At 43.7% G+C, this 22,568-nt stretch overlaps 1 protein-coding gene across 1 annotated transcript in view; it reads right to left on the bottom strand.

The window, feature by feature from the left end:
• SLC9A7 (solute carrier family 9 member A7) overlaps positions 1-14,503 on the bottom strand; it is a 72,137-nt gene extending 57,634 nt beyond the window's left edge. Inside the window, exon 1 of the mRNA XM_061377792.1 lies at positions 13,696-14,503. Within this exon, the coding sequence (XP_061233776.1) occupies positions 13,696-13,954 (259 nt within the window). The 5' untranslated portion in view covers positions 13,955-14,503. The remainder of the gene's footprint in view (positions 1-13,695) is intronic.
• Positions 14,504-22,568: the final 8,065 nt, after the last annotated feature.

The following is a 22,568-nucleotide window of genomic DNA, read 5'->3' as shown; positions in this document are numbered from 1 at the left end:
GAGACAGTGACAACTTTACCTTTCACTTCATACAACCACTGATTCACATAGCATTAATTAAAAATTCCAAAACAACACGCACAGAAGCAGGAGGACAGCCGAGAACACTGCAACAGAGCAAGACAGGTCAAAGGGAAAAAAACTACTTATAACACAAACAGTAAAAGTTTAATCTGAACACTGCAATGAAAGCCTGAGCTGAGGATGTATAGAGAGATAGGAACCAGCCTGAGCGATGGAGAAGACTGGCAGCAGGAGGAAGTTAAAAATGACAAGTTATTTCAGTTGTTCTCAGCTTGATCTGAAGAGGCAGGAAAGTGAGCAAAGAGGCTTGGAACTAGATGATCTCTAAAAGTCCCTTCCGACCCAAACCATTCTGTGGTACGACTTTGGCCAGTGAGTGTAGCAAACCAAATGCTTCTGAGGTGATTTTCTGTTTGTCTGTTTTTGTTTTTAAGAACATAACTATAAATTTAAGCAGTACGTTAAAGATTGAAGTCCTGATGGAAGTGACTTAGCTTCAAAAATCTAAGAAGAAAGTGTTCATAAACATGAGGTAGATTGTGCTTACATATCCTGCCTCCACCTTCCAGTCTTTAGGAGAGGGGCTCTGTCATAGGTACATGCAACGTGTAATGCAAAGTTTACCCCACCCCTAATTAGGGTAGACAAAACACATATCTGATGTCATAAGCACCTAATGCAATGCAATCAGGTATTTTTGTCTGAATTGCAGATGACAAGAAATGTTTTGCATTTTGGAAGAAATCCCAAAACCATTGAGGTAAAAAACTGAAAGTGTTGAAATACTCTCAAGCATTTGCCAGCAAGAACAATAAGGTCTTTTTTACAGTCCCCTGAGGGGAAGTGGAACATAGTCAAGTGCTAGGTATCACTAAGATTTCTATGTTGACATTTCTCCGTTTCATGCAGACACATGTAAAAACTGAGTATGCTGGAATTACATTTAGTTACTGCAGCTTAACAAAGCAGGTCACCATTAGGAAATCGCTCACTAGCTCTTCAGTCATGCAGTGCTGAGTAAAAGATTAATTTCATGTCTATGCATCTCCGTAAAAGATCATTAGGAACGTGGTCACCCACTGGATTTTTTGGAAGCCCGGGAAGTCTGTGTGTGTTCTGAGGAGAATTCTTCTCTCCAAGAGAGAAATTTGGGCATAGCAAACTCCCTGAGACCTCAGTAGGTCAGAATTTCAGAGAAAAACTTAAACCTGGTACAGAAACACAATCTTTTTATTCAAGCTCCTGAAGTGCAAAGAACGTGTCTGGGGCTGAGCAGTAAACACATTGCTCTAACACATGTGAATATGGTTGAAAAATAGTTCAAGTTTTCTACAGATAAAAATCAACTTCATAAACAAAATATTTGCTAAGTTAGATAATATTGCCATGCAGAGATGAAAAACAATAACAGTTAGGCTGAAATGTTGTATTGACACGCAGTTGCCTATATGAAAGTCTACTCCGGCTACCTCACTCATACCATCATGCCTTCAAAACACTGAGAATGATTCACTGTAAGCAGAGACTGCTGGGAATAGTCTCCCTGCAAGACACTAGTAGTGCAGATAAGTACGACAAAACTGTACCTTTTATGCTGTGCAGCTGTCACAACTGCCAAAGTATAAAGCTTCAATACAAGCTAAACAAGCAGAACTGCCCACTTTAATTCTGTGACAGGAAAAGATGCTAGCCTTGCTAGACATGTCCACAGGAGGTTACATACAGTTACCCTCCTCTGCAATTAATAATTAACATTACATAATATTAAACTAGAATACGAAAGATAATCCATGAGGAACAATCAGGTGGCACTTTCACAGCAGGAATAAGCAGTTACACAACTTCACTTCCTCCACGGTTAGTCCTGTATTTTCCAGACATTGCAGAACTGCACTGTAATCAGCGATGCCAACTCCACAGACTGCTTCTTGTCTCCTGTGAATACCCCTTCCACCTCAGGTGGCATATCCCTCCTGACTAGCCAAGAAGCGATTTGTTTGCCAAACTCCTCTATCGAGTCAAATTTCCAAAGGCTATTTAGAAAAACACAGTTACATAGCAAAGCTAAAAGTCAGCTGGAGAAAGTTGGTATTTCAATCAAAAAATAACAAGTTTAAATACAGGATCTACTACCAAACATATAGCATGAACTGTATTCTCCCTCTCTCAATCGCATTAGGTCATCAGCTTCATCACTCATACAGAGGCAAGCACAGTATCAATTAGGTAGAACCTAGCTAGCTCTTTGATGACTGCTACTACATGAAAAAACAACCCAGATCATTTTTAAACATGCCCAGATTAAGCCTCTGCTTCTCCAAATGTCTGGTTTTTAATAAATACTTCAGAGTATAAAAGTAATTTGTAATTCACCTACAAAAGCCAGCCAGATTCAAAGACTGGAAATAATGGTGCGGGGTGCACAGGGAATGTAAATACATTATCTTCATCCTCAGGAGAGTTTTGGAGGCGGCAAGTGTCTAACTCGATAGCAGGTGACTTGTACCTTCATCCAAGGCTGTAAAACAAGTTCTCCAGCTGCAGGAGAGGGTGAATTCTGGGGCTGAACACTAGCAGTTTGCTAAAAAGAAAACTTAAGGAAGAACAGTTAAGCTATTTCATGGATAAGGAGGATGCTCCCAAGAGAAAGGCCATTACACAATCAGTAAGAACAATGAAGACTGACATGTAGAAAAGAGCAAATAGGAAGGATAGTGAAGCAATAAAACAAGAGCAGAGAGGTATGTAACGCTTCAAATGCAGATCCCCTTTCTCTACTGGAGGACTTGATATCAAGTGCTAAGAAGTGGTGCGGTAAAAAAATCTTAATTTCTCAGAATTAGTGTGGAAACAGTATTCATTCTAATGGATTCAAAAAGTACAAATCAAAAGCTAGTCATATCCTTGTGATGAGACACTTGGTATTTTCAAATTATCATCAATTATGACATCTTTGTACTACTGTATCATATTAGGTCCCAGTGACTGGAAAAAGGCAAATATAACCCCCATTTTCAAGAAGGGGCAAATAGATGGCCCAGGGAACTACAGACCAGTCAGTCTCACCTCTGTGCCTGGCAAAATCTTGGAGCAGATTCTCCTGGAAGGCATGCTAAGGCAAACGAAAAACAACAAGGTGCTTGGTGACAGCCAGCATGGCTTCACTAAGGGGAAATCCTGCCTGACCAATTTGGTGGCCTTCTATGATGCGGCTACAGAACTGATGGACAGGGGTAGAGCAGTTGATGTCATCTACCGGGACTTGTGCAAAGCGTTTGACACTGTCCCACATGACATCCTTGTCTCTAAATTGGAGAGACATCAATTTGATGAATGGACCACTCGGTGGATAAAAAACTGGCTGGATGGCCGCACACAAAGAGTTGTGGTCAATGGCTCAATGTCCAGCTGGAGATCAGTAACGAGTGGTGTCCCTCAGGGATCGGTGTTGGGACCGGTCTTGTTCAACATCTTCTTCGCTGACGTGGACAGTGGGACTTCCCTCAGCAAGTTTGCTGATGACACCAAGCTGTGTGGTTCGGTTGATACGCTGGAGGGAAGGAATGTCATCCAGAGGGGACACCTTGACACGCTTGTGAGGTGGGCTGATGCCAACCTCATGAAGTTTAACCAAGTCAAGTGCAAGGTCCTACACGCAGGTCAGAGCAATCCCAGACACAGCTACAGGCTGGGCAGAGAAGAGATTCAGAGCAGCCCTGCGGAGAAGCACTTGGGGGTGCTGGTGGATGAGAAAATGAACATGAGCTGGCTTCAGTGTGCACTTGCAGCCCAGAAAGCCAACCGTATCCTGGGCTGCATCAAAAGGAGCGTGACCAGCAGGTCGAAGGAGGTCATCCTGCCCCTTTATTCTGCTCTTGTGAGACCTCACTTGGAGTATTGTGTGCAGTTCTGGTGTCCTCAACATAAAAAGGACATGGAACTGTTGGAACAAGTCCAGAGGAGGGCCACGAGGATGATCAGGGGACTGGAGAACCTCCCATATGAAGACAGGCTGAGAAAGTTGGGGCTGTTCAGCCTGGGGAAGAGAAAGGTGCATGGAGACCTCATAGCAGCCTTCCAGTATCTGAAGGGGGGCTATAAGGATGCTGGGGAGGAACTCTTCATTAGGGACTGTAGTGATAGGACAAGGGGTAATGGGTTAAAACTTAAACAGGGGAAGTTTAGACTGGATATAAGGAAGAAGTTCTTTACTGTAAGGGTGGTGAGGCACTGGAATGGGTTGCCCAAGGAAGTTGTGAATGCTCCATCCCTGGCAGCATTCAGGGCCAGGTTGGATAGAGCGTTGGGTGACATGGTGTAGTGCGAGGTGTCCCTTAGGTAATATGGTTTAGAGCGAGGTGCCCCTGCCCATGGCAGAGGGGTTGGAACTTGATGATCTTAAGGTCCTTTCCAACCCTAACTATTCTATGATTATCCAGCCCCCTACTGATCTAGAAACCAGAAATCTAAAGCAGGAACCACAGGCCAGCCATCATTTAAAACAAAAACCCCTCAGAGATGTGCAGTGTTACAGGACACCTCCTGCAGCCCAGGTACATGTATCTTGGCCTGTTAGGGGTCAGAAGTAAAAATAGTTTGCAATCCCTCTTTAGCCCTTTAAAATGTTCTGTATATCATGGATGCTCTTTCCTTGCTCCCATGCTGACTGCTGTGGGTCTGGCACTGAGCTGCTGAGCTGTCCCTGTTTGTTCAGGAGACAGCCTCAGTATTTAACTCAAAGCTGTTGTTTCCACTCTGACAGCCAGAAATACCAGCTTGTAGACTTTTTTTTTTTTTTTTAACTTCAACAGAGTCCTTATTTATGACTCAGGATTAATGCTTTATCTCCATTTAATGCTGAGCATAGCCCTTCTCTCCCACACTAAGTGGTGTCTATATCGAAATGATGTGATACAAGCAATTATATTTTTTAGAAGGGCATTTATCTTGAAGGAGTTTTTACTAGTGTTGTAAAAAAACCACAGTTCTTCTCAGCAGATCAGATAATTTCTGTGCCTATCAGAGATGGGTAATTTAGCTCAAATGCACTGCTTTTTTTTCCTCTCCCTATTAAAAAGCACTTCAGCCTTCAATTAACTGAGTATGAAGGGAGCGAAGAGAAATCGTACAAAACTAACTTTTTTTTTCTTCTTTTTCCCTCCCTCCTGGCCATACCCTGAAATCAGACAATTCACTTCAAAGGTACCTTGAAAGTTAGGATGGAAGAAGCTGGTGGTTTTGGTTTGTGTTGTTGTTTGACTGGGGAGAAATAGTTGAAGGCTCCCTCTCCATTAGAGTAGAGGAGATGAACTGCTCTTAGCCAGGGGAGATACATGGTTTCTGTGCTTTCTTCCTGGCTTCAGTATTTCATTTTCAAAGGCTGAGTTTAAACTCTCCATTTCTCTTGATACAGCTGTATGTGTGAGTGATGCATGGACAAAGATCCCACTGCTACCTGATAGGTCTGTCCTAGCAAATCTCTTGTAGGTGCAGCATTGCTGCCAGGAGGTGTCTGTGCGCTTGGCTGCATCCTACCTCGGATGGCCCAGCCATGGGGTAGCTCTGCTGCTGCTGGTGGTCCTGACCATAATGCTGTGCTTGTGAGCTTGTAGGTCTGCTGCAGCTTGCGCTACTTCTCCATAGCTGTTCTCTTCTCTGCTTGTAGGGTTTGTTTTTTCTCAAAATATCCCTGCCCTGTTGAAATACGTCTGTAGCAAATGGTATTAAAGGCAGCTGGAGGCCACTGAAATACCTGGTGCAAACCTTAAGTGCACATCATGAGTGTATAACTTTTCGGCTGTTAGCTTGTATAAGCTCCTTGGAGGGGCCAGTTTGAACAGCAGGGTTGTGGGTCTGATGGACACCTTGGTGTGCTGGCTTTGTCAAAGTGTTTAAATGAAGTGCTGTATTTATTCTGAATGCCATGCCTCTCTGTAGGTGCCTTCGCTTCCCACTTAGGGTTAAAAGAACTTAATTAGTACTAAGGAGATTTTTAAAAAAACAGGTGCTCTTGTTCTTGACTTGTTCTCCTGCTCTTTAATTATGAAGCTGGGGACTACTTTTAACAACAACAACAAAAAAAAAGAGGGGGAAATCAAGGAGCACAATATAAATGTGTTCTAAAATGCCATTAATTTGTTTGTGCATAAGATGACAATCTTCAGTGTGCTGGCTGTGTGTGGATGTGTGGTGTGTGCGGTGTGTGCACCTGCAACTCTTGCCATCAATAGCTAGCTAAAGAGAAAGCTTCTCATGTGGCTTGGTGTCCCCTGCAGATATGACTGAGATGTCAGCTCTGCAGCAGGGCATGTATTGGTTCCAGTGTGCTGGTTCATTGCTTCCGAGGCTCAAATGCTATCCCCTTAATTCAAGACTCAGATTAAACATGAAAACTGCTGTTAACCTTTGACATAGCCTTGAATCATAGAACAGTTTGGCTTGGAAAGGACCTTAAGATCATCTAGTTCCAACCCCCCTGCCATGGGCAGGGACACCTCACACTAAACCATGTCACCCGCCCTGTCCAACCTGGCCCTGAACACCACCAGAGATGGAGCATTCACAACTTCCTTGGGCAACCCATTCCAGTGCCTCACGAACCTTACAGGAAAGAATTTCCTCCTTATATCCAATCTAAACTTCCCATGTTTAAGTTCTAACCCATTACCCCTTGTCCTATCACTACAGTCCCTAATGAAGAGTTCCTCCCCAGCATCCTTATAGGCCCCCTTCAGATACTGGAAGGCTGCTATGAGGTCTCCACACAGCTTTCTCCTCCCCAGGCTGAACAGCCCCAACTTTCTCAGCCTATCTTCATACAGGAGGTTCTCCAGTCCCCTGATCATCCTCGTGGCCTCCTCTGGACTTGTTCCAACAGTTCCATGTCCTTTTTATGTTGAGGACACCAGAACTGCACACAATACTCCAAGTGAGGTCTCACAAGAGCAGAGTAAAGGCGCAGGATCACCTCCTTTGACCTGCTGGTCACACTCCTTTTGATGCAGCCCAGGAAACGGTCAGCTTTGTGGGCTGCAAGAACCTTATAATGCCACCTCTATCTAATAAAGAGAATGGTTAGGATTCAGATAGTAGGGGATGGGGGTGGAAATCTCTCCCTACCAGAAGGGACAGGTTTCACCCAGCTCTTCAAGATGTTGCCTTAAACAAACCTACAGAGTAGTGTGGTAAATGGAAGACTGAGGAAAGATGGGAAAAAAAGGCCACTATGCACCCACAAAGTTAGGTTTGTGAGGACAGAGGACAAAGAGGAATGTAGCTAGCTGAGCCATGACACTTTTCTGTCACAGGGAATTTAACCTTCCTATCACTGCTTCCAGAGCTGTGTGTGTTGTGGGAAACCACACCAGTTTGGAGGCAAGGCCAGTCCCCTGAGAAGGGAGAGTTTGGGCCACACCAAGCCAGAAATAAGGCTTACACCTATCTCCAGTTGTGCTGGGAGCACACACAACATAAGTCTAGAGTTTCAGCTCTTTTAGTGAGCCCACGCACTGATTTAGAAAGGTGTTTCACAGGTTTCACTCCTGCACCTAAATGCTTCCCAGAACAGGCTGTACAGATGAAGCAGAGGCACTTCCTGCTGTGCACATAATTGCTTTGAGTGAAGGTGATTTCAGTGTTAAAATGCTCTAGTCTTTCTATAGCACAGGAACTGAGAAAGGTCTATAAAAGACACACTGCAAGAGAAGGCAGAGCCAGAGTCACTTCAGTCCACCACAGCTTTTTTTAATTAAATATTGGGAAGAACAATGTCTGAATTGTTCATTTTGTTTTGCATAAGATATAAGCCAATGCAGGATTGTGAAACCCAGAGATAAAATTACACACCAGTTGCTACATATATTTTCATTACCATAGCCGAGGAAGTACTCCCTAATACCCTTCTGTGATCATCTATAAAACAAAGGCCTAAGTAACCAAGCAGAAAGAAGACAGCTAAAAACCTATACTCGGTATGTCCCATCCACCTCCTCACAAAACCACACAGAGCCCCAGGGGTACGGTAGAGCAGCACTGAGATGGGGACACCTTCAGCACCTGACAAGCAGCTTTGAGTATCCTGTGGGACTTGACAGCTTTTATACACTCCCTCACCATCCTCTTGTCAGTTTTCCCACCTGCAGCAAGAGCAGAAGCTACTATAATAGCTACAGACACTCTGCATCTAGAGGAGAGCTCAGTCCTTGGGCTGTTTCAGGAAGATCCATTGGAAGACCTGTTTAGAGACATATTTCTATTGCAAGGTAGCAAAGACAAATTGGAAAAGATGCAAAAAAATCTTCGGAAGTGGACTAACGAAAGCTTCAAGCACCTGTAGATCCTAGACAAGAGCAACACTAACCGGTCATGCACTGCAGGACCACCTTACTGTCTGAAAACAAGCTTGTGCACCAGACATCAGGTTACCTACCCACAGTTCAGCACACCCCAACCAGCACAGCCCACCACTGAGCACACATGCAGCAAGGCAGGCAGACTGGAGCTCTGCAATATTACAGAACTGGCATCTGTTAGTGATAACTTTCTAATTCAGATGAGAATTACAGTACATGCAAAGGAATCCCTTCCCCTTAAGCCTTATCCTGGTTTCTACAACCACATGGTGTTGTAGAACAGTGCCAGCTTTAACAGCCACTTGTGTCATATCGAGGAAATCCAGGCTTGCCATTTCTCTCCTTTAGATCATGCTGGTAATCAGAAGGATATTCTGGTGCTAATCTGATAGAACATTTCATGAAGCTGAATTTAACAAACAAAAATGAACTAATTTAACTTATTACTATTAAAACCTCTGTCCTACCTCAAAGAACCCAACACCACCACATCCCACCACCCAAAAAAAAAAAAAAAATCAAAAATCAAAACACACACACACACACACAAAAAAACCCAACAAAAAACACATACAACCAAACCCCCCTACAAAATTACTGCTCTGTGCTCTGAGGACTACAGCTGAATCATACAGCTGAATTATTACACTTCAAAGACATTTCAGCAATATTAGCGATTTTTAACTATTCAACTATCCCACCTGAAGAATAAATCTGACAACAGATTAACAGGTTAACAACAGATACACAGCACTTCTGCTAAAATGTCTCACAAGATAAAATAAGCTCCATCCGGTTACAGACCACAAAGCAAGCTTACAGACGAGATTTGCAATACAGTTAAAATATCCTGAGCAGCCAACAAACTGCGCAAGACTCATGTGAAAGCCCATGAAAGAATATCCAGGAAGAACAAGCAGGTTGCCAGAGAAAGTGTGATGTTCTCAAAACTAGGTGCTGAGAGTTATGCTTCTAAATCTATTATTAGAAGGCTTGTGTGAAAGTGGCTTATTAAACACCAACATTGCCATTATTTTGATGGCTGTGGGAGATGTGGCAGGTCATCTCTAGCATGTGTAGAGACTAAAATTGTAACAGACAGTGCTGCAGCCACATGAGCTAAAAATAAGCCTTTTCTGTATCTACTCTGTGGATACAGAAACTTAGACTGATACTGAGTATTTCAGAACAAAAAAATATGTTTTCATCCTCAACCTTTACCTCATCTCTCATTTGTGATCCACAAAAGGTAATAGAAGTTTTACATGCCTTTTTATATATTGGTTTTCTCCCTCCACACTAAAGTCCAATTTTGCTTTTACTTTTACCTGCAGCACTAGCACATGTGGCCTCCAGACAGTTCCAGAACAACGCCACAGTTGAGAAGGTACCTGGTAGAACTGACATCCAAATTACTGCTTTTGAAAGGGGCAAACTAATTGCCTAATGGGAGTGATATCACTGGATCTGCTGGCACACATGTACTTATCCAGATAGCTGCTTCTTAAAGAGCAGGGTGTTGGGAGCCCACAGTCACTTCCCATCTTTAAGCTCTTCCCAGAGTTCTTGAGGTGCACAGTCCACGTCCTCTGGTGCCCTACCAGATGAGGATGCTCCTAGAGAGTGAAGAAACCTGCTGAACACAGAGCTGCTGTACACCTCTGTTGAACCTCTTCAGGTAAAACACAGCTCAGAGTGCTTTATCCTTGGGACTCGGACCAGCACAAAGACAAGGAACATCATGATCACTATCACAAGCTGGAATACATGTGTCAGCAAAGTCTCAATTCCTTAATTGCTCTGTTATGGGTTGGTTGTTTGGGGTTTTTTAATTGCTCCATAATGACTTACATTAGTAACACTGTTGCTGGAGCAGCTGCACAACATTTGCAAGCATTTAACTTTCATAGAAACAACCCGCTTGTTACAGTTTCAAGACCAGATTCAATCGTATTTAGCACTTTATAAACCAAGTACATCTTATGAAATGACCTGTGGGTGATCATAGTGCAATGCTATGGTGCATATTTATTTTCAGATCTGTACTGCACCCAAACCTGCAGCTTTCGCCAGAAGGTATTTTAAGACATTCAAAAAAAGTTAGGTTCGTTCCACTTTCACATACACGACTGTCAGATCTATCATATGCAGCTGAAGTTTTCATATTGCTTCATCACAAACAAGATTAAATTGCACATAAAAAAAAGGGGGGGGGAAGGAGGGGCAAACAGGGCTGCAAGTCATTAAACACCCATATAAGCTCTGTGTTAGTTCACATCTCAACAGACATTTCCAGAGAAAGATATTTAACACATCAGAATAACACAGACAGACAAGCAGTGACTGTCTGCTGAAGACTAGTGACAGCACAGGAATAAGAAACAGGGAAAGACTACATAATGATTCTAATGACTCTTTAATCTTCAATCAAAGCAGCTAGCACAAGGAAGTTATATACAACACAGCAAATCTGGATGCTGGTTAAAGCCCTGACTTCTGGAAGCAGCTTCTCTGCTCACTGTTTCAAGCCAGTGTTGTGCTACCTGATGCCTACTCTAGTCTCTTTGAAAGAGGTCTCATTGCACATTAAATTAATCATGGCTAGATAAAAAGAAACCCAACTCCACCACCTCTTCTTAAAGAACAAAAGGAACTAGCAACCATCAAGACCTGCAGTTGTAACTAGCTCAAGTCAAATGTGTATTTCATCCAATACCATCATCCAAACATTCATCACTTTGAGACCAACAGTTTTTGAGGGGTTTTAGGTGCAACAAGCCAGTTATTTCCAGGTCATGGTATCCATAATAAAAATTAATCATCACTGAAGTGCTGACTTCCACTTATCTGGGTAGCATTGGAAACCACTGTGATGGAAACGCTTCGATTTTTCTGTTAAAAAGTTGAATGCAAGTGGTACAAGTGCTGTAGTCTTGACCATAATACCATATGAAAATTACCGAGTGTGCAGAATTTGGAGCCTGCACCATTAACGTATTATTAAATACATCCTTAGGAGAGCACTGAAGACACCCAGAACTGGTTTGGGTGTTTGGGGTTTTTTGAGTGTGTTCTTTTTTTGTTTGTTTGGGGGGGTTATTTGTTGGGGGTTTTTTTTGTTTGCTTGTTTGTTTGGTGTGTGTGTATTTTTATGACTACAAACTCTGGTTGAAACACTGCCTAATGATTTTGTGCTTAAGTCAGACTGATCAAATACATGCCTCTTAAATACATGCATATTTGAAAACACACAAACAAACAAGACAAACAAACATCCAAATTAAAACAAAAAAAAACCCCACAGTTTTCAGATACCAAGTTATCAGTAAAATAGAAACCCATCTCCGTTTTGCCACTGTCCTTTAAGTGGCAAGGAAGAAGAGAAGCTCTCATTTGAAGAATAAAACCTGGTTATCAGAAGCACAACAGACAGTTCTTATGACACTTGCAATGTTCTTTTCTTTGCTCTAAAGGAAGTCTGCAAAATGCTTGAGTGCAGCTGGCCCTCAGAAGAGCTTTACTAGCAAGAACGTTAACTGTGTTAGAAAGGAACTGGACTCACTAAACATGTTTCTTCAGATGTTTGCCACAGCACAGCAAGAATCTGGGAGAGAGGAGATCATGTATTTTGGTAGACTAGAGGGACTCATTTAGAAGATGAGTGTATTGAGGAATAATCTATAAAAAGAAAATGATTCAGGCAAGGGTACACCAAGAATATGCAATGGTTAGAGCCAACCCTTTTTTCAGGAGTGTTGCCTATGGGCAGAAAAGTCTACTGCATAGCACCTTTCCTAATACACCGTTTCAGCACTTGTATGTTAAATTGGGAATCTAGCATCCATTTCACGGATCAGGAACTGGATATTAGAGTAAACTAATTTGAGTTTCACGAGAGGTAAAAGTTCTCCAGCTGAACAGCTTCTTATTTCCCACACAGCTCAAAGCACATACCCAAATGCCCTCAGTGCCCTGGTACTTGTATTGCATACATTAGCACTCCCACATACACATGATTTCCACCATAGACTAAAACACCTAATGGTCATAGAACACAGGCGAACTTTCTGAAGGCGACAACACCAGAGTAGTACCTAAACAACATCTTCAATACAACCTTACCCAGTCTCTTCCTGTCAGCACACATACAGTTAACCTACCCCCTCCTGAGCACTACTCAGCAGCTAAGCACTACCATGCTAGTGTAGAACTTATATGCCTAATTGTTAATTTACCAGTTTTCAGCAACAAGCATACGTGGAAGACACAGCAATGCAGCAAAGAGATCAGTGACTAAGAGCAAACTGGGATGGTTTAAGAGAAGCATCAGCAGAGGAAAATTCCACTGCTTTGCAAGCAATCATATAGCTCTCAAGATCAGTAGTACTCATCAGAGAGGAAATAGTCCTCTTTTCCCCTCCCCTCGAGTGCTGAATTTCTCATGTGTGGTTACCCTCAATATGTTTATCCCGACCAGCACCGGGTAGGTGTTTCACACCATTCATCAGGAACTGACTCAGCTCATGAAGAAGAAATGCCCTCGGTACTACAGTAATAGCCAATCGCCAACAGACAAATCATTTTTTAAACGGATGGCTGCTCCTCATCGCAACCGTTTCTGCTGCGTAGCAAACTGCACACAATACAACCGTGTGCGTTCGCAGCGGAGCGAGACCTCCGCAGCGCCAGCCGAGGCTCACCTGCGGTCCTCTGGGCCAGCCACCAATAGCACCGGCACAGAGCCCCGCTCCTCCAAACCATCATCCCCATAACCGCTTCTGCTGAGAAATTTACTTTCCCTTTACACACAGAGGGAGCTGGAGAGGACAAACTCGATTCAGTACAGTCCTTACTCCACCAGGTGGGCTTAGGGCGAGCTGCGGGCGCTGTCTAGGGTGTCTGGTACCACCGCAGTCAGTCAGTACCCAGCAAACTCAGACCACCGGTGACAGCGGCATGACAGCAGTCAGGAGCAAACCCCACAACAACGAAGTTTAAGCACGCTCTTTTCACACCGGAAAGGTTCCGGCTGGGTGATGGGATCCGGGAGCTGATGGGCTGTGCCCCCCCTCAGGGTGCGGCCTACCCCTGCGCTGCCTCCCGCCAGCCGCGATGGGGGCGCGAGGCCGCAGTCCTCCCGCCCCTTGACTCGGTTCTGCGAGGGCGCAGCCGAGCACAGGGGCTCCGCCGCCACCGGCGCCCCTGCCGGCACCTGCCGGGGGTGACACCGGCCCTCAGGGAGCCGGCTGCCCGTGCGAAGGGGAGGAGAAGAGCGGGGCTGAGGCGCGGGCAGCGCTGGCCGAGGCGCGCTGGGACTCACCGTAGATCATAGCCAGGCCGGTCTCATGGAGAAAGCGGACGCGGCGGTGCTTGAAAAGCCATATGGTAAGGATGGTGAGAGTGAGGAGCAGAATGAAGGTGAGCAGGCTCACACTGTCCTGCCGGTGGCTCTCCTCCGCCTCCTTCTCGGTGGCGAGCTCCTCCATGGCGCTGCTGCTCCGCTCCGCCGCCCTCAGCCCACCGGCTGCTAACTGCACAAGCAGGAGCATCGGCAGCCGGCGGCGCAGGGGCACAGCCATGGCTGCAGGCTGCTGCGGCTCCCCGCTCCCCACCCGCCGCGGCGGCCGGCGGGCACTGCCCACTGCTCGGCCGGCGGCGGAGGGAGGAAAGGAGGGAGAGGCCCTAGCACGCAAGATCCCGCCTGCCACCGCCTCCCCTGGCCCCTTAAAGGCGCAGCCCCAGCAGCGGTGGCCTCGGTCGGGGAGTACGGGCTTATCTGCCGTGAAGATGCGATGTTCTCTCTATTCTGGGCTCGGCCCCGTGGAAGTGAAGCGGTGGGAGGTCCCGGGGTGGGTGAGAACGACCCTGTCCAACCCCACCCCGGAGCTGGTTTCGTTTCGGGCATCTCAGGTGCTCGTCCCGGTCTCCCCATATCCTACAGCAAACCGGTGCGCAGCGGCTGCACAGGTGCGGTGTTGGATGGAAATCATCACCCTGGAGCCCGCCCTGCCCGGGTCCGAGCCGGGCAGGGAGCTGCGGGTCTCCGTGAGACCTGGGAGGGGATAAACGCAGGCACCGGTCTCTCCGGGTCTCTACGAATTGGCAGAAGTTCTCCCCAGAGAGCGAGAATGTACTTATTGGAGTCACCAGAGCGCTTTCCCACCTAGGCTTTTTTTAATCCTTCTTCCCAGCATTTTTCATTCGAAATGTACTTGCTATTAAAAAAGCCCAAAACATGTGTTTTAAAATCATCTCGGGTTGGGGAGGGAAAGAAGTCACTTTCTGTTTCTTGCAAAAAAGCAAAAATCAGAACTTTCTTCTTTAGTTTTTTTCTTTACTGAATGCAACATTTTCATTATTTTATTTTTACCAGTAAGACCAGGGAATTCTGAGTAATGAAAGTGTTTGGTTCTTAAGAAATGCTTTAAAACTCGTGTTTATGCGGTTTTTATCAGCAGCAGCAGGAGTGTGCTTTGCCTCTGCTTGCCTGAGGAATCCCCTCCCAGTTCCCAGCAGTGGCGTGAGCAGCGGTGACCTTCCTGATTCTGTGACATTTCTCCCAGAACTGTTATTTTAAGTCGCAACTTCCAACATATACTTTAGCCATTATTTTGTGTACGAAGAAAGTAGAATATGTTTGGCCACGTGTTTAATTAGTTATGTGGCAGATGCTATCTCCTTTAGTGCTGTCCTCTTTCTTAACATTGCTGCCTGGCTGTTTCTGAAGGTATCTATTGGGGTGGTCTAGTTACAAGAGTATCTCTTCCAGACTTTCTCTTCTGCTAGTGGATCTAGAATTGTCTCTTGTCACACATACTTTTGTTTAGGAGGCTCCTTTTTAGAAACATTTCAAGATGACAGCTATGTAAATCCACATTTTTATTTATATGCAGACCTTTTAACATGGTATTTATGCAAACTCCTCAAAAACCCTCAAATTCTGCTATAATTGTCTGCAATTACCTTTAAACATTTGATAGTGCAGGGCTGAAAGTTTACATTGATAGTGCCATCATTTGTAAACCTCTTACAGATGAAAAGCAGTAATTTGCCCTGAAGACCTAGCCCTTAAATCTATGTGAACCATTAAAAATTCCTGCCTCAAGACTGCCTTATGTTAACTCTTACATTCAAAATTAACATTTATAGTATAATGAGAGCATTATACCACCAAATCTTTACGATGTATCTTCAGGATATATAACCTACATACAATATAATGCATATCTTTAGGATATAAAACCTACAAGCCTCACAGCAGACTACAGGTATGCAGTGCAATGCTAAGTATGTGTAATGCTGATAAAGTTGTAAAATAAAAAGCAGCTTGGCAGTAACAGGCTCTTTCCTGTTTTTATTGCATGCTGCATAGTGCTGGGTAAAATCACTATGTGTATGGTGGCTCCTTTTAGAAAGACAATTTCCATGTGTATTGTAATTTCATCTACCTCTCAGCTGAGCCCCAGTCAAGGTCTTAAGTTACTTTCTGCAAAGTCTTCCACCAGTAACCTCTGGTTTAGCCTTCAACATACGCACAGTTCACTGTGCTGTGCCTGTTGCTCTCCAGCAACAGTGAGAAATATCCAGGCAATTCTTTCAATAGTTAAGCATAACAATCCAGTTTTATTTATTTTTATTCATTTTTATTTTTTTCTTGCTGATCTGTATCATTTGTGGAGGAAAGCATTCATCTATAGTTTCATGCGTCAGTGCTACCATCAAGCTTTAAACCTCTTCATTCACACTTTTTGGTGTTTTCACTGCTGCCTTGCCCTTGTAGTCTGCACAGGCATCACCGTATCCTAGGAACACTTCCACTGAAATCAATACTTCAGTAGGTACCATCTCAAAATCTTACTCCTGAATTAAAATAAAATAACAATCTTTTCACCATGGTTGTGCACAAAATTGGGCACAACTTATCCTTACTTTCAACTATGTGGATGTAATTAACATGCATACACAAACTGGTGATGGGAGTATAATCATTTCTGTCCAGCTAGGGCATCTAAGTTTAACAGTGATGCTCAACTGTTCTGTCTAATGTGTTGTTGCCAGGGAATTTGGTATGCACAGTGTCTTTGATTCATACAGGCAAAATTTTGCTGCCTCTTTACACTCATGGATCAGTACCATGTTGTATGTATAGTTTAACTCATTTAAGCAGGATCACCTGGAGCATGTGATATCAAATAAGAAAAAGCTAACAATTCGAGCTTGTATCTACATCACTGTGAGCCAGGCTGCATCCTTGTAAGTGAGCTGTGTTCGCAGACCCCAGCTCCTTACAGCAGTGTAGCTAGCAGATCGCTGTGGCATTTTCAGTCTATTAGGAACATCAGTGATTTCACCTCCAGGGGTAGCTCTGTAACTGTAATAGCCCTGCTGTTAGTCTGTGCTCTGAACTTTTTCTCCCAGCCTCCACCTGCTTTCCCAAGCTGTTCTGCACTAAACCTCCTTCATGTTCTTTACAGGTGGAACCCGGAGGTTACCTTTGCCTAGCGCCACCACATATGTCGCAGAAGTCAGCCTGGCTGCTGAGCAAAACTATCATTTTGTTCTATTCCTGCTTTCCTCTCATTTGCTATTTTTCATCTGGTCCCAGGCAGCAGTCTTTGATCAGCTCACTGCTTGAAAGGGCACACTTGACACAGAAACAATGAGGTGTGCTCAGGGAGATGGAAGGCAATGTCCAAGTGGGATCACAACAGAGCTATCAAAGGCTTAAAACTAAAGCTGAGATGGCACTGAAACAGAGCAAAGGCCAGAAGTTAGCCATTCAACAGAGTTCAGCCACACCTGGAGGGATGCAGGAGGATTTTGGTATTAAATGCTAATAAGCATGTGCATTTGCATAGAGTTGATGGTTGACTCACATGATTGACTCACACTTGTCTGATCAACACACCACAGAGAAAGATATGGATCAGCCAACCTCATTCCTTTTGCCTACCAGCCTTCTCTTAAAAAGTTAATCCTGCCAGAACCACCATCAAATAGTCTGCTCAGCATTTTTATAATTTCCTTTGTTATGGAAGCCATCGTTATCTCATGAACTGATACATACCTGAGGTTTATTCTTATTCCCAGAGCTGACTAATGTCATGTGAGGCAAATGCAAGGTCCTATTTTCAAGCTCTGCTGTGCCTCTGAGCTATTGGCAGTAACACTGTCCATGCCTCATCAGTAACACTGAAGAGCTTGCACCCTATCAAGACCTTTTCTGTATCACACACATCTGTTGAGACTGGCCCTTTGTGCTGATGCAAGCAACAGTTTTGCAATTTTCATTGATCTAACATGCCATTGTAGGACTGGTTCTGATAGGGAAAGACCTCACAGCTGCTTGTGCTTATAACAGACTAGAAAATCAAACAAATCCTTATCTCAATATGTGGCATGTTTATGCAGCTTCCCTTACATGCTCAAATTTTCTATCACATTAATCTGGAATGCAGTAGCAAGTTGATTAGCAGACAGGTCAACCTTGCACAGCAGCCAGCGTGTCAGCTGTTCTCCTTACCATCTCTCTTTCTCTTTCGTTACCTTTTAATCCAAAATGTCCCATCACTGTGCTTTAAAATGGCAACCCATTTTGAACTGATAGCCAGCTTCCAGCAATAGGGGGATCATCTTGTAGGCTACCCTCCCATATTCATGTAAGACAGCCCTGCACCCTGGGATCCCACAAAACACATCCTGTTGCAGATGTGAGTTTAAGGACAACTAAGTCTATTTTTACCATAAAAACAAATCTGCTTGAATCTCCAGTTTGTTGGAGGCAATTGTGACATGTTTCTCTGTTAGTATCAGTTCTGCAGAGGTGTTGTATATCCAAGAAAATCTCAGAGCTTCCATTTTCCATCAGTGCAAATGCAGAAATCAACAGTAGCCTTCTGCTAGACACGAGTCTAGCTAGAGTAAAAGCTGCTCGTTGCTATTTGCAAGGTGCAAAAGTCACTTGCTGTGCAGCCACATCTTACAGCTTTTATGTCATGGTAAACTTTCAAAGTGTCTGAGAGGGATATGACTAGAAATGTTATCTATGGAAGGGTGCTCTGCCATCTCCCTCATACCCAAACATACTGCTTTCCCTTTCTAGCTGTATGTGATATTGGGAAGTGACATTCTACAAGGGACAAAGCAGGTTTTCTCTTATTCCTCAGAAGGTGGATGTTCATTACTCTTTGCATGTGCAAATTGTGGTTATGAATTTCAATGTTATGATTGCTCAAAGAAGCAGCTAAGTGATCACTGTTCTCATCACTCATCACTCCCCACCACATTCGCCATAAATATTTAAACAAGTGAATATCTGAGTGCCGCTGCTCAACCTGTGCCAGAAGAATCTGAAAAAGTACTGAGCAAGTGAGCCTTGGTTGAGGCACTTGAATTATAACTTGACCTCCTGCACAAGATAAATCTTGTCTAGCCCTATGAGGAGTATGTGAACATCATTTGAAACTGCAGTCATGCACACAGGTACTCTGTCACAGTCAGCTGTCAGGTGGCCACTACCAGAAAAAATGCCTATGGAAGGTATCTTTGAATGTAGTTCTAAAGGACAAAGGAGGAAAGATTGGGAAAAATGTGGGTACAATACTGTGGCATCAAATTTCTTATAAAATATTTCTATTCTATATTTTCACAATTATTCCAGAACTTTTGACAAAGCTCTTCTGGAAAAGCCTGCAGATCCCTTCTTGATAGAGTAACAGAAAGTCAAAATGATGTTTGATGGAATCTTGATTACACTCAATTTGCTATTCCTGTAGGCATTGCATAGCCTAAAAAGTGAATTGTTATAAGTAAAGTTATGCTAAGTGTCTTGGCTTTATCTGAATTAGGTAGCCCGGAGGCATGGATAGATATATGAAAGAAAAAGGTTAAATCTATCTTGATAGTGTCTGGAAGTACTTATTTTTGCTCTTGTTCTGGGGGAAAAAAAAAAAAAAAAGGAAAAAAAAAACAACAAAAAAAACAGGAAGCTTCTATTTTCTTCTACAGGAAAACAAATCTCTTCTACAAATATTAGATCCTAAAACATACACAGAGAAGGACGCTTGGATGATAAATGGCTTCCATCATGCTGAACATTGGTCCATAGCTTTGAAAGAAGCCTAGTGGTTTATCAAGAAGATGTAACTCGCCTGTCATATTTCCATAGACACTTCTTATGCTGAAAGAGCTGAATTATTACCAGTAAAGTCAATTTATATAATCTAAGCAATCTCCTGCATAGATAATAAATAATTTATGAAGCGAGTGACAATATCAGTTAACTGGCCAATAACCACAGGACAGATGAGGTTGGAAGGGACCTCTGGGGGTCATCTGGTTCAACTCCCCTTCTCAAGCAGGGCCACCTAGACCCATCTGCCAAGGACCATGTCCAAATAGCTTTTAAACACCTCCAGCAACGGAGATTCCACAGTCTCCATTGGGCAGCCTGTGCCAGTGCTCAGTCATCGTCACAGTGAAAAAGGTTTCCTGATGTTCAAAGGGAACCTCCTGTGTTTCAGTTTTTGCCCTTTGCCCCTGGTCCTACCACAGGGCACCACCAAAAAGAGCCTGGCTTTGTCCTCTTTAGACCTTCCCTTCAGGTATTTATATACAGTGATGAGATTATCAGTGTATGATAAAATGAGATTAGATTATCAATGATGAGATTATGAATGTAATATCTAGCTCAGTAACAATACTTATCTCCAGAGTTTTCTAGACTGGCAAAAGTCCATCAAAAGGATGGAAACAATGTAATTGTAAATTCTTATTACTGCGGAAACTGATTGACTGCTACTGCTCTCATTTTGCAGGATCTGCCAAATTGTGTAGGAAATTTGGAGACATGTTTTTCAAAAGGCTACACAAGCTGCCAGTTCCCCACAGCTTGACAGAATCCTAATCACGGAGGCAGAAGGGGCTGCCTAGCTGAAAGGTGAGAATCAGACAACAGTGCAGAATAAAGCAGGTGATGTCAGTGCTGAGAGTTGGTTGGATTTTTAATAAGAATAAGCAAATTTAGGCTGGTGAGGGCAGTGTTGTTGGACAAGCTTTAGCTGCAGATGGACCCCGGCTAATACCAGTAGCACTCTCTAAGGGAAAACATGCTGGGTCCAACAGTTGAGCCCACTCACAACAGATCTGCATCTCATGGAAAAATTATGATAGTAGGACTGAAGCAAGTTGTGACAGGATGTGAAGTCTGACAGGTCCCTAAAAGCGTGCTTACTCCAGGTGGAGCTGGATGTGGGTGGTACAGATAAGGGTGTTACTGGCCAAAGGCATAGAGGAGAAAGACATCAAAAGGCTTGTAATGAAAAGATAGAGAGCACTTGTCAGCTGCTTCAAGATACAATCAATATTATCTCAAGCTGTACCTCCAAGATATGAAAAGTCCAAGGCAGATACATTAGTGGAATCAGAATCATGATAGTCAGGTCGAACACAAGCCACCACTCATGATATTGTAATGAAAGATTTGATGTTATACTGCACTGTCTTTCACTGTTTGTTCCTTATTTTAGTGGATAAGATAGTTCATTTTATAAAGCAGGCTTTTCATGCTAACATTATTTGCATATTTCCAATTCCTCATCCTTCCCCACTTGTGTACTATTCAAGATAAATCCCAAGCTGGGGCAACAGAATAGATGGGGCAATTTATTGTGGCGTGGTTATCTACACGTGTACAAAGTGGGGACATCTAGAGGCCAAAGCAGTGGCTGGAACTAGACAGTACAAATATATCCACTAGTTGTGGAGTATTAGAGCATTTTTCAAAAGCAGCTTAGATAATAAGTACATTGCATGACATCTAGTGGTATTAAGCCCAAGGCACTGTCACAGTCATTCATACCAGTCTGATTTGATTGAGAAAATGCCAAGGTTAAAGAGGAACAATCACACATGTGCTAGTCCTATGCTGCTGTACCTCACCTTATTGCCAGTGTTACTGCAGCCCAAATTTTGTCCCACTGCCACGATAAGATTGAGAAAAGTTTTTAATTCAGTAGAAATACCAAAGAGGAGAGCAAATGTGTTGCAGTGATGTTTTCATTGACAATTGATCACACATGGTCATTAACCTTTCCTGCTATCGTGGCTTAATCTATCATAGAAGTGGTGAAAGTGGGTAAAAGTGAGAAAACTCATGTATTGAGATAAAGACAGTTTAAAAGGTAAAGCAAAAGCCATGCACACATGCAAGGCATAACAAGAAATTCATTCACTGATCCTCATGGGCAGGCAGGTGTTTAGTTGTCTCCAGGAAACCAGGGGGCTTCATCACACATGTTACTTGGGAAGACAAACACCATAATTCCAAATGTCCCCCCTTCCTTCCTCTTCCTCCAGTTTTATGTGCTGAGCAACATGTCTTGGAATATCCCTTGGGTCAATTGGGGTCAGCTGTCCCAGCTATCCCCCCTTCCAAATCCTTGTGCACCCTCAGCCTACTTGCTGGTGGGGTGAGGAGCAGAAAGGGCCTTGACTCTGTGTAAGCACTGCTCAGCAGTAACGGAAACATCCCTGTGTCATCAAGACTCTTTCCAGAGAAGATCCAAATTATAGCCCTATACCATGAAGGAAATGAACACTACCCCAGCCAAAACCAGCACGCCTGCTGTTGTCTTCATGTAGATAAATAACCCAGCAACACGAGTGCAAGCAGGGACTTAGTGAGAACTGGGACGTAAAATTGTCAGTCTTCTCTGAAGTGACTTAGAAAGTCAAAGAGGAGTTAACATTTTCTGTCAATATCAGCAAAAGAATAATGTTACATTTCCCTGGGTTTGTGAGTCCTCTTCCCTTGAAGAGGTGAAGCTGTCATTGCTGACTACCCCCTTAGAGGGTCCAAGTCCCAACAGCAGGAGGAGGCGGCTAGGAATTACCTGCTGCCTGGGATACTAACTCTGGTAGCAGGGAGAGGTAGGACCAAGGCTTTCAGAAATAAGTTACTGGCAGAGATGATGTGGAAATGGCAACAAACAGGACAACAGAAAGCGTTAAGCATGACTGTGTGATTAGGAAACCAGTCTTTCCCACAGGACTGGTAGGAGATGACCGGTGTTCTCATGGGGAGTTGCTGGTGCAGGCTCTTAGCAGGACAGCCAGGAGATTGCAGGACACCCTAAATAGCTGTGAAATAGAGAGAGGAACTTCAAAGCAAATTATTATAAAATGAAATAATTT

This window comes from Neopsephotus bourkii, unplaced genomic scaffold (assembly GCF_033783945.1).
Source record: "Neopsephotus bourkii isolate Nb327-2 ecotype Australia unplaced genomic scaffold, CSIRO-AGI_Nbou_v1 NB_1760, whole genome shotgun sequence".
NCBI classification, from domain to species: domain Eukaryota; kingdom Metazoa; phylum Chordata; class Aves; order Psittaciformes; family Psittacidae; genus Neopsephotus; species Neopsephotus bourkii.
The sequence above is the reverse complement of the archived record's forward strand: the minus strand, read 5'-3'. Positions and strand labels throughout refer to the sequence as shown.